Consider the following 18,922-nt stretch of genomic DNA (forward strand, 5'->3'; position numbering starts at 1 on the left):
AATATTAATTTATATAATAATAATAATAATTCCTTACATTTATATAGCGCTTTTCTAGACACTCAAAGCGCTTTACATAGACAGGGGGTATCTCCTCATCCACCACAAGTGTGCAGCATCCACCTGGATGATGCGACGGCAGCCATAGTGCGCCAGAATGCCCACCACACACCAGCTTACTGGTGGAGAGGAGACGGAGTGATGAAGCCAATCAGCAGATATGGGGATTGTTAGGAGACCATGATGGTCAGAGGCCAATGGGCGAATTTAGCCAGGATGCCGAGGTCACACCTCTACTCTTTTCGGGATTTTTAATGACCACAGAGAGTCAGGACCTCGGTTTAACGTCTCATCCGAAGGACGGTGCTTGTTGACACTATAGTGTCCCCATCACTACACTGGGGCGCCTGGACCCACACAGACCACAGGGTCAGCACCCCCTGCTGGCCTCACTAGCACCTCTTCCAGCAGTAACCTAGTTTTCTCAGGAGGTCTCCCATCCAGGTACTGACCAGGCTCAGCCCTGCTTAGCTTCAGTGGGAAACCGGTCTTGGGCTCCAGGATGATATGGCTGCCGGCCATATATTTATATATACTTTTTAGTTTCTGTTTTTATTACACTGAACTAAGAATATTGCATTTAAAATAATTATTTGTTTTAAGTGTATAAGTTTGTGGCTACGTGGTCAATAAAAATATCCTAATGTTTAAAGTTTTTGCAGTCATCATTTCAGGTCAATATATTTTCTTTATTATAATCAATTTCACAAGGTCAGCTAAATATCAGTAATGCATATGAAGCTTATTCTGTAAAGGTCAGCTAAATATCAGTAATGCATATGAAGCTTATTCTGTAAAAATATGGCAAGTGCAAATGCAATCATGTGCTTCTATATTTGTATATGTTGAGAAAAAAATGATATATAATAATATAATAATACTAATATATGATAATAATATCAATATATAATAATAATAACATAATAAAGTTAATTATAAATAACTTTAGTAAACACCAAATGTAAAATGCTGTCTAAATTGTTCCGCAGGAAGGTATTTTTTAGGCTTTAATGGTGCTCATATGTTGATAAGTGCAATCATATCACACTTTTATAGCTGTTATGAAAAAGGTTTACACTAAGGAAATAAAATTTGACATTTGTTTGTAAATAAAAACTATATACATAATCCTCTCGCTCTCTTTTGCTCATTTTCTGTGCTATTTAAATATTTTTAAGCACAAAAATATACTGTTAAGGCATAATGGACCAAAAATGGTTATAAATAATTAAAGATAATAGTTTTCTTTGAATAGACTATTCTGAATGATATTTATTTATTTGTAATTTTGTCACAGTAAATAGTTTCAAGCCATTTACATGTTTTTTTTTTTTTAGTCTGACTAAAGTACAATAATACTGAAACGTAGTTCCCTTTCAGCGGATACTGATTTGAGGTTTGACTTGGTTTAAAATTATCTCACACATTTCCTTTAAGCTAAGTATTCGTAAATTAAATGTTGTATCATTGAGCAAAATGTTTCAATACGTCTGCACTTAAGGAAAAATCACATGCAGCATTCGTTTTTATTTCTTTATGTTTACATAACTCATTGATCGCGGAAAAACATGAAAGAAAAAAATATTGATGTGTGGCTTTTCAGTGCTTCCATACTTTTTTGATTGGATTGTTAAAAACGCCTAATTCCTGTATGAAAACACCCCTAAATGGGGAAACGCCCCCTTTTTGTTCCACAGAGACCTAAGGTGTGTTTGACATCGGCTGGATGCAACCGATCGGCGAGAGTAGCCGCGTGCAGGTGGGGAGGAGCTGCAAACGGAGATATGAAGCCGGACACGTTGTGGCTCCCGTAGTTTGCTGCAATTACGTCAGTCATGGCAGATCACGTGGCGTTTGCTACTTGATCGTGTTTAAGATGTGTGTATAAGTGGTGTTTTGGAAGGGTGTCTTCCAAAACAAGATAACACATTGGATATATACTTTAATAGTATGACATGGGTGTTTCTGCTAATACAAAATGATAAAAGTAACCTATTAAATAATTCCCAGGTGGGTATGTGTTTTTTAAGAAGGTTTCAGCAACGAGATTTACAGTACCCTGCTGCTGAGCTCTTTTTAACATTTTAAACATAACACCACTGATTTTCATATACAGAAAAGCACAATTCTGTTGGATTTATATTGTGATTTAGACCAACTATTTGAAAATGAACAGAATGTTGTCAAGTTGTTAAGTTGAAGTTACAGCAAGTTGTAAGCAGTTTGCTAACCACATGCAGGTGAAGTATAAACACAGCAAAATAAGCTAGAGAATATGAAGAAACCAAACAAATGGAGGAACATAATGTATTATGTATCATTTGTATAGGAGCTCACCACCTGCAGGAGGGAGCGTAAGGGGCCAGTGCATAGTGGATCGGGCGACAGTCATAGGCGAGACCCCCGACGACCCGATCTCTGGACACGGAATCTGGCTTTAGGGACGTGTAATGTCACCTCGTTGGCGGGGAAGGAGCCTGAGCTTGTGCGGGAGGTCGATAGGTACCGACTAGAGATAGTCAGGCTCACCTCCACGCACAGCTTGGGCTATGGAACCACACTTCTTGAGAGAGGCTGGACTCTCTACCACTCTGGAGTTGCCCATGGTAAGAGGCGGAGGGCTGGAGTGGGTTTGTTAATAGACCCCAGCTCAGCCGCCATGTGTTGGAGTTCACCCCGGTGAACGAGAGTCACTTCCCTGCGCCTTCGAGTCGGAGATAGGTCTCTCAGTGTCGTTTGTGCCTACGGGCCGAACGGCAGTGCGGACTACCCGGCCCTCTTGGAGTCTCTGGGAGGGGTGCTGGAAAGTGCTCCGACTGGACACTCCGTCGTTCTACTGGGGGACTTCAACGCTCAATTGGGCAGTGACAGTGACACCTGGAGGGGCGTGATTGGGAGGAACGGCCCCCCTGACCTGAACCCGAGCGGTGTTCTGTTATTGGATTTCTGTGCTAACCACGGTTTGTCCATAACGAACACCATGTTCAAGCATAAGGGTGTCCATCAGTGCACATGGCACCAGGACACCCTAGGCCGGAGGTCGATGATCGACTTTGTGGTCGTGTCATCAGACCCTCGGCCATATGTCTTGGACACTCGGGGGAAGAGAGGGGCGGAGTTGTCAACTGATCACCACCTGGTGGTGAGTTGGATCCGATGGCGGGGGAGGAAGCTGGACAGACTCTGCAGACCCAAACGTACTGTGAGGGTCTGTTGAGATGGTTTGGCCGAGCCCCCTGTCAGAAAGATCTTCAACTCCCACCTCCGGCAGAGCTTCAACCGGATCACGAGATCCGAGTCTGGAGATATTGAGTCCGAGTGGACCATGTTCTCCACCTCCATGTGCCTGTTGAGGCGGCAATCCCCGAACCCGGTGGTGGACACCGGAAGTAAGGGATGCTGTCAAGCTGAAGAAGGAGTCCTATCAGGCCTGGATGGCTTCTGAGACTCCGGAGGCAGCTGACAGGTGCCGGCAGGCCAAGCGGACTGCAGCCCGGGTAGTCGTGGAGGCAAAAAATCGGGCCTGGGAGGAGTTCGGTGAGGCCATGGAGAAAGACTATCGATTGGCCTCGAAGAGATTCTGGCAAACTGTTCGACGCCTCAGGAGGGGGAAACAGTGCTGTTGACCTCAACTGGGGATATCGTCGGGCGGTGGAAGGAATACTTCGAGGATCTCCTCAATCCCACTGACTTGTGTTCCGTTGAGGAAGCAGTGGCTGGGGACTCGGAGGAGCACTCGTCCATCGCCCGGGCTGAAGTCATCGAGGTAGTTAAAAAGCTCCTCGGTGGCAAGGCACCGGGGGTGGATGAGATCGGCCTTGAGTACCTCAAGTCTCTGGATGCTGTGGGGCTGTCTTGGCTGACATGCCTCTGCAACATCGCATGGCGGTTGGGGACAGTACCTCTGGACTGGCAGACCGGGGTGGTGGTCCCTCTTTTCAAGAAGAGGGACCGGAGAGTGTGTTCCAACTATAGGGGGATCATACTTCTCAGCCTCCCCGGGAAAGTCTATGCCAGGGTACTGGAGAGGAGAATTCGGCCGATAGTGGAACCTCAGATTCAGGAGGAACAGTGTTGTTTTCGTCCCGGTCGTGGAACACTGGACCAGCTCTATACCCTTTCCAGGGTGCTGGAGAGTTCATGGGAGTTTGTCCAACCAGTCAACGTGTTTTATAGATTTGGAGAAGGCATTCGACCGTGTTCCTCGCGACATCCTGTGGAGGGTGCTCTGGGAGTATGGGGTCAGCGGCCCCTTCTTAGGGCTGTTCGGTTCCTGTACGACCAGAGCAAGAGCTTGGTTCGCATTGCCGGCAGTAAGTCAGACCGGATCCCGGTGCATGTTGGACTCCGGCAGGGCTGCCATTTGTCACCGGTTCTGTTCATAATTTTTATGGACAGAATTTCTAGGCGCAGCCAAGGGCCGGAGAGTGTCCGGTTTGGGGACCATACGATTTCGTCGCTGCTTTTTGCAGATCATGTTGTCGTGTTGGCCTCCTCAGACCAGGACCTTCAGCTTCCACTGGGACGGTTTGTAGCCGAGTGTGAATCGGCTGGGATGAGAATCAGCACCTCCAAGTCCGAGGCCAAGGTTCTCAGTCGGAAAAGGGTGGATTGCCCACTTCAGGTTGGTGGAGAGTTCCTGCCTCAAGTGGAGGAGTTCAGGTATCTTGGGGTCTTGTTTACGAGTGAGGGAAGGATGGAACGTGAGATTGACAGATGGATCGGTGCAGCTTCTGCAGTAATGCGGTCGCTGCACCGGTCTGTCGTGGTGAAGGAGGAGCTGAGCTGTAAGGCAAAGCTCTCGATTTACCGATCAATCTACGTTCCTACTCTCACCTATGGTCATGAGCTGTGGGTCATGACCGAAAGGACAAGATCCCGGATACAGGCGGCCGAAATGAGCTTTCTCCGTCGGGTGGCTGGGTGCTCCCTTAGAGATAGGGTGAGAAGCTCGGTCACTTGGGAGGAGCTCAGAGTAGAGCCGTTGCTCCTCCACATCGAGAGGAGCTAGCTGAGGTGGCTCGGGCATCTATTTCGGATGCCTCCTGGATGCCTTCCCAGGGAGGTGTGCCAGGCACGTCTCACCGGGAGGAGGCCCCGGGGAAGACCTAGGACACACTGGAGGGACTATGTCTCGCAGCTGGCCTGGGAACGCCTCGGGGTCCCCCTGGAAGAGTTGGAAGAAGTGGCTAAGGAGAGGGAAGTCTGGCCATCTCTGCTTAGACTGTTGCCCCCGCGACCCGGCCCCGGATAAGCGGAAGATGATAGATGGATGGATGGATGGATTTATAAGATGAAGATGACATAAAAACGTATTGAACTGTTTTAAAAGTTCATATGACAATTTCTGAAATGTAATTATTAATAAGATTCGGGAGGAGCCAACAGATACTTAGCCTAATCAACACAGGTGGACCATAATCAAGTAATCAATCCCATAGTATAAATATCGCTGACTTACCTCTATCCATTGAAGGTTTATCAGCATGCCTCCTCCACCCCATCTCCTCACTTCAAGTTCACTTTATAATAGATGGGGAAGGGGGGGTACTCTAGGTTCGGGCCATTCCCGAGCTCGGAGCCCTTCCCCGGACAGCACGCCAAATACGCATACCATACCTCAGCTAATTATATGTAAGCGTGAACTAGTGAAACTGAAGTCGACTTGCAATAAACTTGAAACGCACGTCATCTGTGTCATCAGTGAAACCAGCCAATCGTGGATCAGTTGTGTCAATATCAGAACATGTGCAGCCGCTCTTCAGAAGCAATGCTGGCTGAGTTCTCCGGCTACTCTCGAATCGCTCTCACGGTACTTTGATGGCACACGTCACAGTCACGTGGCGTCAGCGCTGTATCAAGTCGGACAAAATTTCTAACCTGCATGCACTGCTTCAAGTCAGCTGACGATCGGTCTTAGCAGAGCTGCATGAAGTCGAACAAGCCTCTATACTTGCAATCGTGAAGCAGCTGTGTCGTCATCAGCGCTTCTGCAGTCGCTCTGGAGAAACTGCAGCGGCTGAGTCAGCTAGCTGCTCTTGAAACACGCAGTACTTTGATGACACACACGTAACAGTCATGTGGCTTCAGCGAGTCGGACAGAATTTCTAACCAGCACGCACTGCTTCAAGTCAGACTGCGATCGGTTTGCTGCGTAAAGTCGAACGCATCTAAATACAGCTCGTGACAAATATAAGCTACACATTTTTTTTAAATTAAATTTATGTCTCACCATGCAGGAGCAGAAACACATTGGGGGAAAAACATGACACTTACAGTAATTTCACCACGTTTACAAAAATAAGTCCAGGGGTTGGTTGCATAAAATATTTGAACTAGTCTTTAAAGTTAGTCAAGTTAGCAAATGTTAAGGTCTTTGAAATTGGTCAAATATTTTATATTGGTTAAATAAAAACTGAAATTAGTCTAAACTGAATTCAAAAGATTGATTACCCAATCCATGGCCAACACTGAATCATAATCAGAATGAGCTTTATTGCCATGTATGTTTACACATACAAGGAATTTGTTTTCATGACAGAAGTGCCGCAGTGCAACAGACTCACAGCGACAAAACAAAAAACACATAATAAAAGAATGAAAAATACAAAAAATACAAATGAGTAGTTAAGGAATGACAATTGTATGGCAGGTATATTACAATAGCAGTTATGTACTGTATGTACAGGTATATTATGTGCAAAATTTAAGAATACATTAAGTATGTGTGTTAGTGTACACTTAAACTTAGCCTCTGTCATAACATTTTTTAAGTTTGTGCATCTGTCCCCAGATTCACAGCGTATTGATGATGGTTAACTGTGCGTGAGCACCGAGTACTCAAAGTCCCAGTAATACTGAATCAGCTGCAGAACCAAAGCAGCAGTGCTCATGAACATGAGGGACGGGGATAATGCAGTCAGAAGAGCTGCAATAACTACACATAATGAGGTTTTATTAAGGTTTGTAATAATTATGTTTTATTAAGGTTTGTCTCCCCACCCCCAGTAGATTAGAGTCTTAAACGCTGTAAATAATAGCAGGCCACACAGGAAGAACCTCTTCACCTACAAACTAAACCCTCGTGCTCTGAATGCCCAGAGTCACTCACATCTGTTTGTCCACCCAACGGATCAAACCACGCTTAGAAAACTAATCTCGGCTGGTTTCAGTTTGACTCAGAAAATACACCACAGTAAAGCTGGTACTGTGAGATCACAACACCATTTTAAATCTGTACTGGTTTTTACATTCACTAAAATTTTGAATAAATGTATAATTTTAAAATCACTATGTTCCATCTCATCCACAATTCACACAATATTCTTCTACTCTTGGTCATATGAAACAGTAAGGTGACCACACTCTCAGAAGAAAAGCTGTAAAGGGAGGCGGGAATATGAACCCTTAACCTTTCGATAAACTATTATTATTATTATTTCACTTAAAAACAGTAAAAATCTGAAGTGCTACATGAACTATAAGATTATAAGCAATGTAGGGTGTGAAATGGGAGGGTCAAATCTTGTCATGGGGGGATTCACACTCAACACTTTACCAGTCTGCCGTTAGATCACACACTGAACGACTGTCTAATATTTATAGATGGAGAATATAACTGTTATATGTCCATTATGCACTGTGGAAAACACAACATATCTCATGCATTAAACAGCACAAATATATTCGCTGTTTGCAATGGTGGATCGATTGATCCATGACATTGAGGGCTGCTTAAGAATAAGTGTATACATCCAATCATCTTGACTCATTGAACGCGCATCAAATTAGTAAAATTGCACGAAACTTTACTTCCAATTGTTTTGATAGGTTGTTTCAAGTCAGGTTTTGGACTTTAATCCCCACTTAGCATCTTTTATGAAACAGCCCCCTGATGAAGTTTTTGTAGTTCTGTCGCTGCATTAGGAGATTTTTATAGAAGAGATCAATTTTATTGCTTGTTTTATTGGGTAATGTTTGGTGTCACAGTGTCACAATTAAATGTGCTGGATCCAAAGAATTCAGATTTTTATTCAGATAAGAGTTCATGATTTCACACATTTCTTTTTTGTATGACTGAGTAAAGATGACGACAGAGTGAAACTCTTTTCACATTGACTGCACTGATACAGCTTCTCTCCAGTATGGATCCTCTCGTGTTTTTTTAGATATTCTGACCATTTGAATCTCTTGTCACAGTGTGAACACTTGAAAGGTTTTTCTCCGGTGTGGATCCTCTCATGTTTTTTCAGATAATCTGACCATCTGAATCTCTTGTTACAATGTGAACACTTGTAAGGTTTTTCTCCAGTATGAGTGCTCTGATGCAGTTTGAGTTCAGCATCTCTAACAAAAGTCTTCCCACAATCAAAACACATATGCTCCTTCACACTGTTGTGTCTTTTCTGATGCAATTTTAAAGTACCTGACTGACTAAAACTCCTTCCACACAAAGTACACATGTAAGGCTTCTCCTTTGTATGAACTTTCAGGTGGTCCTTCAGCGCATCTGACCTAAAAAAAGTTTTACCACACTGGTCACAGTTAAATGGTCTTTCTCCAGAATGACGACGCAGGTGTACTTTAAAAGTGCATGACTTTCTGAAACTCTTTCCGCACTGATCACATGCAAACGGCTTCACTCCAGTGTGGATGGTCATGTGCTCCCTAAGGGCTGCTTTTTGTCTGAAACTTGTCCCACATTGATCACATGTGTGTGGTTTCACTCCAGTGTGGATTGTCATGTGTTCCTTAAGAGATCTTTTACTTGTGAAATTATTCCCACATTGATCACATGAGAATGGCTTCTCTCCACTATGAGCTCTCGTGTGACTTTTAAGACTGTGTCTGTATGCAAAACTCTTCCCGCACTGATCACACGAGTACAGCTTCTCTCCAGTGTGAACTCTCATGTGATCCTTAAGGGTTCCTTTCATCGTAAAACTCTTCCCGCACTGATCACATGAGTACGGTTTTTCTCCAGTGTGGATTCTCATGTGATCCTTAAGGTATGCTTTTATCGGAAAACTCTTCCCGCATTGATCACACGTGTGCAGATTTTCTCCAGTATGGGTCCTCATGTGTATTGCCAGGGTTGCTTTTACTGTGTAACACTTCCCACAATGAGAGCAGGTGAAAGGCTTTTTGGCTTTTTTCAATAAATTACTTTTAGTCTGTGAGCAACTAAAAGATTTCTCACAAGTTTTGACATGATTATGCTTGTCCTCGGCCTCATTCCGTTCTTCACTCTCCTCACTGTCTTCCATTAGGTCTAAAATGAAAGCAAGAAAGGGTTAGTAGCGAATTAGGTCAAAGGGCAAATATTATAATTAATATTAATTATAACTTGTGGTAATTATAATATTTGGATCAGAATAAGAACCAGAGATCTGAAATGTATTGTACACAGTTTAATGTACTAAATCACTAACAAAGAACTAGTCAACACAAACACACACATACAATGGTACATGGAAAGTGAAGGTGGATGAACAGAACCATACTAGAGCAGGGGAAATTAAATCATCCCTGTGGGCATCCTTCTGAAATTTAAAATGACTAATGGGACACCCTACAATCTTGTGGACTTGATGGACACACTCATGCTGCGACCATTTTAAGTCCACAAGACCATTAGTGCATATCAAGTGTGCCATTTCGGACAGGGAAATTCTTTATTTATTTATTGACTTATGTATCTGTAATGATGCTGAAAAGTAAATAAGGACGTTCATCATTAAGGAACACAGAATTATTTTGCTGTTACAATAAAGTGAAAAGTTAAAGTTAAAAGGCAATACCAATAAAATGTCAAAACCAATTTACTCCACATCAACACTTTCCAACATTTTAATTTGTTCAGTTGTCAACATGGTAAACAGGAAATGCATACTATAACACAGGCTGCATATCCTCTGTATAGATGATAAACAATTCTTGATCTCGAACACCAACTTTTTTTAACTGGTGGAGAGCTTTCTGTTTGCATAGGACAACACTTGACAATCCCAATTTAAAGCATTCTGGATAGTTAGCCCTAAAACTTTAACAGGGACACAGATTATAAGTGTGTTCTCATCTGTAGGAAGTGATGGCCAAGAATCTGTTTCATAAGGGAAACAAGACATTGGATTTCTTTGAGTTGAGTTTCATTTTATGTTCCCTTCCCAGGTGCCAAGATCAATCAACATCTGCTGGAGAGTACAGGGCTGATGAGAAGTCCACCTCTGGGCCATGGTTATGTCGTACATATATTAACCGTGTTTGGAAAGGGGTTTGAAATATTTGAAAGTCTGTGTAAATCAATTCTTAGAATTGGTTTTAACCACATTATAAATGTTAGAAATGCATTGCTAAAATTCGAAAAAAATATGTGCAAACTGTAATGAAGTAGAGATCAGTTAGTTCAGTTAGCTCCTTCCTGAAAAAAAAATAAAAAAATAAAATAAAAATATATATATGAAGAATTTCATACAGGTTTCAAACCCCACCATAGCACAGAAACTGCAATTGTTAAAATTACAAATGACCTGCTTCTTGCGACAGATCAAAGCTGCATCTCATTGCTAGTTTAACTTGATCTTAGTGCTGCGTTCGACACCATAGATCAGGAAATACTCATAGATTGATTACAAAACTATACAGGTATTCAAGGGCAGGCTCTAAGATGGTTTAGATCCTTCCTGTCCAATCGCTATCATTTTGTTTATTTAAATGGGGAATCATCTCATTTATCAACAATATACATGTTGGCCTTCAGTGATATTATTAGAAAATACGGGATTAGTTTCCACTGTTATGCTGATGATTCTCAGCTATATATCTCAACGAGACCAGATGAAACTTCTAAATTATCTAAGCTAACAGAGTGTGTTAAAAGATTTATTTTTCAATAATTTTCTCCTATTAAATTCGGATAAGACAAAGATATTAATTAATGGATCAAAAAACAGTACAAAGAACAGTTTGCAACAAGACAGATGTACTGTTACTTCCTCTACAGTAAAAAATCTGGGTGTTATATTAGACAGCAACTTATCTTTTGAAAACCATATTTCCCATGGTTTATATTTCCCAAAAACTACATTCTTCCATCTTAGAAACATTGCCAAGCAACGAAACATGTTATCTGTTTCTGATGCAGAAAATCTAGTTCATGCATTCATGACCTCCTGCATACATAACTATTCTTCTACCATGTGTTCCTGTAGCTCAAATGGTAGAGCATTGCTTTAGCAAGCGTGGGTTCGAATCCCAGGGACTACATGTTAGGAGAAAATTGTTAGCCTGAATGCAATGTAAGTCACTTTGGATAAAACCGTCTGCTAAATGCATACATTTACCACGTTTCAATCCATCATGCTCCCTAAGGTCACGCTGGACGTTTGGCTATCCTCGCTGGATGTTTGGACCCCAGATGATGCTAACCCTGAATCAACAAATAGAACTAACAAATATTGCTAAAAGTATAATTAATATGGTTCATCGTCTGGCTGACTACGTCTTGTATTAATTTTACGGAAAAATCATGTCGTATGCACATAAACTGACAGTAACTAATTATAAGCTACTACTAAATATTGTAGAAACATTATTTTCTGTAAAGTTGCTTTGCAATGCTGTTGTAGGGAAGTTGTGGCCTAGTGGTTAGAGAGTTTGACTCCTAAGCCTAGGGTTGTAGGTTCGAATCTCAGGCCGGCAATACCATGACTTAGGTGCCCTTGAGCAAGGCATCGAACCCCCAACTGCTCCCCGGGCACTGCAGCTCTGTGTTCATCTTCAGTTCTCTCTTCACAGCAGTTCAGTCAGTGTACAGTTTGAGTTAAATGAATTACTCCGGGATATTGGTTGGAATTGGTTTGTTTTAACTCAGAGGGAGTGTCAGCCACGTTAAAAAAGTTAACTGCTTAAGTCATTCGTGGATTAATGCCTACTGGAGACGTGAACAGTTTTAAACGATTCAGTTCAATTTGGTGAACTGGTTCAAAACGTTCCTGTTACATCGAATGATTCGTTCACGAACCGGATATCACAAACTGCTTTGAGAGGACAATGCTGAATAAAGTCGTAGTTTTTGCTATTTTTGGACCAAATTGTATTTTCCATGCTTCAAAATTTTTACTGACCCTCTGATGTCACATGGACTACTTTGAAGATGTTTTTTTTTTACCTTTCTGGACATGGACAGTATACCGTACACACAGCTTCAATGGAGGGACTGAGAGCTCTCGGACTAAATCTAAAATATATAATTAAATAAACCTGGGAATCTCTAACCCTACAATGATAAAACGATTATCAATGCATATTTTGTTTTAATACAGATTTTCTTTATTCACACGTTTCGTGTGGTTGGCAGTTTGCTGCACATGTCACACTTTCAGGTGCACACGCTCTTCATCCAAAATATCTTAAATTGTGTTCCGAAGATGAACGAAGCTTTTACGGGTTAGAAACGACATGTGGGTAAGTGATTAATGACACATTTTTCATTTTGGGTGAAGTATCCCTATGAGCTTATTTCATAAAAATATTTTTCTCCTTACATTAAAAGCAGGACAGTCAAATAAAACATGTTTCTCACACAGCTCAAGTTAATCTCACACCAGATTAAAAAAGCCTATGCCTCTTAACATCAGAAATTGTGAAAGTGATTCAGCAACATTAATAAATAATCAAGAATAAACACCAACCTCCTTGCTTTGCAGTATCTTTGTGTTTTATTCTGAAGGGTTCTGGTTTATTCATGTTCTCATTCAGCCTTGGGAAGTTCGTGTGTTGAATAGAAGATCTGAAAAAAAAAAAAAAATATATATATATATAATAATAATAATAATAATAATAATAATAATATTATATATATATATATATATATATATATATATATATATATATATATATATATATATGAGTAACACATCATATGTTATGTTTAATTACCAATCAATCAAAATGTAAACTTAATTTAGCTTTTCACTTACCTATATTATTGTCAATTGGTTATTGTTTATTTATTTGCAGTTTTATATAAAATTACACGACATCAATGTTCATTGATGTGTAAGAGGTGAATCTTTGAAATAACTTTAATTATGGGTTATTGATGTTAAGAGGTGTATCTTTAAGACATCGAAAGTGTGTATCATTTAGTTTACTCCACCAATGAAATGAGCATTATTACAATATATATAATGAGATGAATGAGGGGATCTGTTGACATGGAATAAAGCAATTGGCGTTTACTCAATAACCTAATAATTTAAGATAATTTGAGTCAAATGTGATATATTCTGATGACGACAAAATTGCAATACTACTATTCCCTACAATTTTAGAAGAAAAACATAAAAAAAAATCACCCAAAAGCTTCGTTTTAGTAATGTATTTTACATTTCTACACAGACTTGACCTGAATACCGCCGAAACACTGAAACAACCTATATAACGTTAATGTTGCTCCAAAAATCATTGCCCTGTTCCTTAACCTCAAAGTCAACAGATGCCAAAACAAGACGTACAAATAGCACAGAATCCTAAGAAAAGAAAAAGAAAAACAAGGCAGAAATGACAGCTATAAATTTCGCTTATAAAAACATTTTGTAATGATTGTGTAAATATATAAAGAAATACGAACAGCTCACCTCAGAAGACTTGCTGGAATGAGTGCAAGAACGCGAGTGTTGTGACGTCATCAATGCGAGACACAATGGCTCTAAAACATGGATTTTATCGAGTGCACACATTTAAACTAAAGCATAGTATTTTACACATTCAATCTCACAAGGCACCGCAATAACGAATGTAAAACAGAAAAAAAAATACACAGAATGGTGAGGATCGCGCCGCATAAATTCCCGCGTCTGACCATAAGATGGCAGAGTCCAACCAAGCTTTTTTTTTTTTTTTTTTTTTTTACACTTTACAGTAAGTTACATAGTAAGTTAACTATAATTAACATTAAATAAGAAATACTTCAAAAGCATTTATTAATCTTAGTTCATGTTCATTTAAATATTTACTGATGCATCAAAATAAAGGTTATCATTAACAAATGGGAATTAAAATGAACTAACAATGAATGACTATTTTCACATTAACAAAGATGAATAAAAACTAATAAATGTAGGCCTACTTTTTATGTTAATACATTAACTAACATTAACTAATGGATTATTATTAAGCCAGTCATAGACTAACTGATTCAGATCACATCACATTTTACACAATAAATTAAAGGAAAAGTGGGGGAGTTAAAACTGTGGCTACATCGCTCAATTCATGTGAATTAATTTTGCAGTATCTTCATTTGTGTTCACTATTCAGAAGATGAACGAAAGTATAACGAGTTTGAAATTAGAGGAGGGTGAATAAATGATGACATAAAATATATGCAAACAAGTGCTACCTGAAAAATTTGCATTTTTATCATGTTTAATATTCAGTTATTTCACTTTAATGGCAATACAAGGACCTAATAATTATAGTTGTGTATATATATATATATATATATATATATATATATATATATATATATATATATATATATATATATATATAAACCCTTTGAGAACATACCTCCATGTAAGAAATATCAGATCCAGCCCCTGATGCCAGATCCTGTCAGAAAATATTAATTTTGCTTGGTGCATAGTACACAACGATGCCAAGGTCTCTGCTGGAAGAGGTTTGCATAAGTGGTCGTAAAATGATCTGTAGTTGAGTGAGAAGTCCGGTATAACGACATGTAAATAATCCCGTCCACTCTACAGCAATACTAAACTGCAGTAAAAACGTAAACCGAGACGAGTCGTGGGATTTGGACACGGTGTGGCCCACCTTTCTTTCCTCCTGTGGAACTTATTTGCATAGTCCAAAACACACACACAGCCGTCTGTGTTTTAAATGAGTGTGTGAATGAGTGAATGTGAGGCAACTTGTAAAGCGCTTTGGATGGCCATGGGTCTGTTGAAAGCGCTATATAAATGCAGTCCATTTACCATTTACACATTTAGAAAAGGATCACTAAAGATTTACCAATGCATTATTCACTTACCAATCCACAACCAGAAAACATTTGGCAGTGTTACGAACACATTAAGCCCAAACATGATGGGAAAAAGATTGAAGTGTCATGCATGCATTAGTTTGTGTAAGATGTTGTACTACATGGTGCTGTCAATGAGAATGCTTATTTCGCAGAAATAATATAAGATATGTGTGTTGTAGTTTGTGTCAGTTTAAGGTTTGAGAACATAGATGTGAATGGATTTAGATGGAACTTCGTCATCTCTCTTTTTGCTTCACCCACTGCTGCTGTGTTCAACTGCTGTGCTGCTGTGAACAACTAGTCAGTGAAGCGAACCAGTCACTTTAAAAAAAATGATGGTTAAGAAAATTAAACTTGATGACTGTATATAAATTCAAAAACGTTGCGGCTGAACCACTGATGGCAGATGGACTATTCTGACGATGACGTTCATATTTTTCTGGACCTGCAATAAAACGCCCCTCACACTGCTCCAGGGGGATGAATAAAGATCATCTGTAGTGAATCCATGCATTTTTGTAAGATAAATATCCATATTTCAAATGTAATAAATCTTTTTTCTCACTTCTGCTGACCGTTTGGAACCGCAAGAAGTGCAGGTGGATGTTTTACTTTGTAGGCACTGCTTGGTTAGTGACTGGAGAAAATACGAAAATGAAATATTGTTCACAACAACAAAACATCTATAAAATATACTATTAACATAAAGGGTTGCACAACAAATCAAACTGCTATGTCTTTATTCCAACTGCTCTTTTTCTGTTAACAGGTTAACCGTGCTGATATAAATGTATAAAAATATGCTTTACTTTCCTTCATGAAAGAGAGCAAAAGGAACCAAGAGTGATACATGGTTACATACTGTAAAACAAGAGCGTGAAAAACAACTTAAAACATGCTAACACTATTCTACATTTATATTAATCGCTGCATAAAAGATAATACTGATTAACAAATGGTGATTAAACATTGACTAAAAGGTGATAATAAGGCAGGGAAGGTAAGGTGATGGATCCTTGGAATCCACTCTGCTTCAGTAGTTTAAGAAAATTGCATACAAATTGAACAAATTGCAAAAACCGTCATATAGTATCATTATTTTAATTATATCATGTAGTAAACTCGTACTCAAACAACAAATCATCTTAAATATTGTTGATTTGGGAGAAACTCTATAACTTTTACTTTCACTGTAACACTTTCAGATAATTTTTTGTTGTTGACCGACTAAAACTCTTTCCACACAAAGTACACATGTAAGGCTTCTCCTCTGTATAAACTTTCAGGTGGTCCTTCAGTGCATCTGACCTATAAAAGTTTTCCACACTGATCACAGGTAAATGGTCTTTCTCCAGAATGACGACGCAGGTGTACTTTAAAACTGGATGACTTTCTGAAACTCTTTCCACACTGATCACATGCGAACAGCTTCACTCCAGTGTGGATTGTAATGTGTTTATTTAGAGAATCCTTTTTGTCTGAAACTTGCCCCACATTGATCACATGTGTATGGTTTCACTCCAGTGTGGATTGTCATGTGTTCCTTGAAAGATCCTTTATGTATGAAACTCTTCCCACATTGATCACATGTGTATGGCTTCTCTCCAGTGTGACCTCTCGTGTGAATAATAAGACTCTGCATGTATGGGAAACTCTTCCCGCACTGATCACATGAGTACGTTTTTTCTCCAGTGTGGATTCTCATGTGATCCTTAAGGTTGGCTTTTATCGGAAAACTCTTCCCACATTGATCACACGTGTGCAGATTTTCTCCAGTGTGGATTCTCATGTGTAATGTTAGGTTTCCTTTTACTGTGTAACTCTTCCCACATTGATTGCAGGTGAAAGACTTTTTGGCTTCTCTTTTCAATAAATTAATTTTAATCTGTGAGCGGCTCAATAATTTCTTACTAGTTATGACATGATGCTGCTTCCCTTCTGCCTCACTCAGTTCTTCACTCTTCTCACGGTCTTCTTTTTGGTCTAAAATGAAAGCAAGAAAGGGTTATGTAGTGAATTAGCTTAACTTCAATCATTTAATTAACCTGTTCATTAATGGAACACTTAAAGGGTTAGATCACCCAAAAATGAAAATTAGCCCATAAATTACTCACCTTGAAGTCATCCTAGGTGTATATGACTTTGTTCTTGCATATAAATCCAGTCAGAGTTAATAAAAAAATGGTCATTGATCTTTCAAGCTGTTTGATGCAACTCAGTGGGAGTTGCACTCCATCAGTCAATAAGAAGTTTAAATATAGCTGCAAGCAGCAATTACGGGCCAAGCACAAGTTTCAGACGAACGGCAGGAATGAGTAATTAAAACTGTTTTAAGATTATTTTAGGTAAAATGACTTGAAAACAATAAACATAACTATTAATATGATTTATTGGCTTATCACATTTGACCAATAGGTGGCGCTGTTACCAAATTAGTGTGGAATGGTCAGTGTGTGGTGACTAATGCACATACAAAGTTTGGTGTCAGTATGTCAAAGCTTTGAAGAACGGTTGCGTCTATTAACACGAAATCCATAACTTTTTGTCAGAACAGTCTGAAGATGATTTGACACAATTTTGGTGAAAATCGGACCAACGGTTAATGAGAAGTGCAAAAAAGTAGGATAACAACTTAAATCTAAATGGACGACAGGAGGTTCAGCTTCTTATAACATAAATGATATGTACGTTGTCTACATGACCCAAGGAATATTTTGAGACCAGTTTCATTAAAATAGGTAAATGCAATCAAAAGTTATGAAATTTTCAAAATGCTAATAATTAAGAATTCATGATTGGTTTTTTACTCTTGACCAATATTTTCGCATTTGGTCATTGGTAAATAGCTATCGACCTATGTTTCTGAACTTCTGACGGTGGGTCGTCTCGATCAGACAAACGGTTTCGAAGATATTGCCTAATGGTTTTTTAGTGCTAAATAACAATACTACACAAACCGTAAGGCGAAACCTAGCATGTTTGGTATCGTAGGACCCTGTAACATTTCAGGAGTCTAATTAGATGAGTCTCGTGAAAATAAGTCGACCACACACAAAGTTATAAGCATTTGAAAAAAACAATTCATCACTAGGTGGCGCTGTTTCAAAACTTCTCACGCTCCTTCAGGACATTGTGCTGATGAACCATACCATGTTTTGTAACAATCCGTTGATGCGTTCTTAAAATTCATTATTTTAGCACAAAATTCAAAATGTCTGACAGTAAAAATGTCCGAAATGGTAAAATTGGATATCAGTCGACTCGGCATGTTGCCCTGAATCTAACAAGACCAATTTTATTACGACTTTTGAACAAACTGTTCAGAAGTTATAAACAAAAATAGCTATTGTTTTTATATCTCCGGACCAGTAGATGCCGCTGTGCCGAAATGCAACATGTAGCCTCAGGTCATGCTTGTTATGACATATACAAAGTTTGGTCTGAATATGATAAATCATTGCAGAGATACAGCCTTACGACTGTTTTTGCAAACACTACGTAAAATTTGTTCGAGTGGTTCTGTTACCAAATTTATGTGGCGTGGTCAGTGTGAGGTGTCAATGACGCATACAAAGTTTGGTGCAAATATGTCAAAGCTTTGCAGAGATACAGCCTCAAATGCATTTTGGCACACTTCCAGCAAATTCGTTAATGCACTAAATGAGAACCGTTTTGTATAACGACACGAAATCCATAACTTTTTGCCAGCATGGTCTGAAGATGATTCATGTCAAATTTGGTGAAAATCGGACTAACGGTCTAGGAGGAGTTTGAAAAAGTAGGTTTTCAACATTAAATAAAATGGTGGACAAGTAC

The 18,922-nt window shown here is 39.4% G+C and overlaps 1 protein-coding gene across 1 annotated transcript; it reads right to left on the bottom strand.

Annotated features, from left to right (window-relative positions):
* Positions 1 to 8,071: 8,071 nt before the first annotated feature.
* On the bottom strand, positions 8,072 to 13,858 carry LOC127986947 (gastrula zinc finger protein XlCGF52.1). Its single transcript, XM_052589214.1, has 3 exons — positions 13,701 to 13,858; positions 12,753 to 12,850; positions 8,072 to 9,331 (listed from the first exon to the last, which is right to left on the bottom strand). The coding sequence occupies exons 2-3, from the start codon at positions 12,805 to 12,807 to the stop codon at positions 8,106 to 8,108; spliced, it is 1,281 nt and encodes a 426-aa protein (XP_052445174.1). The 5' UTR covers positions 12,808 to 12,850; positions 13,701 to 13,858; the 3' UTR covers positions 8,072 to 8,105.
* Positions 13,859 to 18,922: the final 5,064 nt, after the last annotated feature.

Source organism: Carassius gibelio, chromosome B22, assembly GCF_023724105.1.
Source record: "Carassius gibelio isolate Cgi1373 ecotype wild population from Czech Republic chromosome B22, carGib1.2-hapl.c, whole genome shotgun sequence".
Taxonomy (NCBI): Eukaryota; Metazoa; Chordata; class Actinopteri; order Cypriniformes; family Cyprinidae; genus Carassius; species Carassius gibelio.

Coding starts and splice junctions, on each gene's coding strand:
- LOC127986947 (XM_052589214.1), bottom strand. CDS start 12,807: ATGAATAAACCAGAACCCTTCAGAATAAAACACAAAGATACTGCAAAG. Junction 9,332..12,752: donor AGATACTGCAAAGCAAGGAG/GTTGGTGTTTAT, acceptor CTTTCATTTTAG/ACCTAATGGAAGACAGTGAG.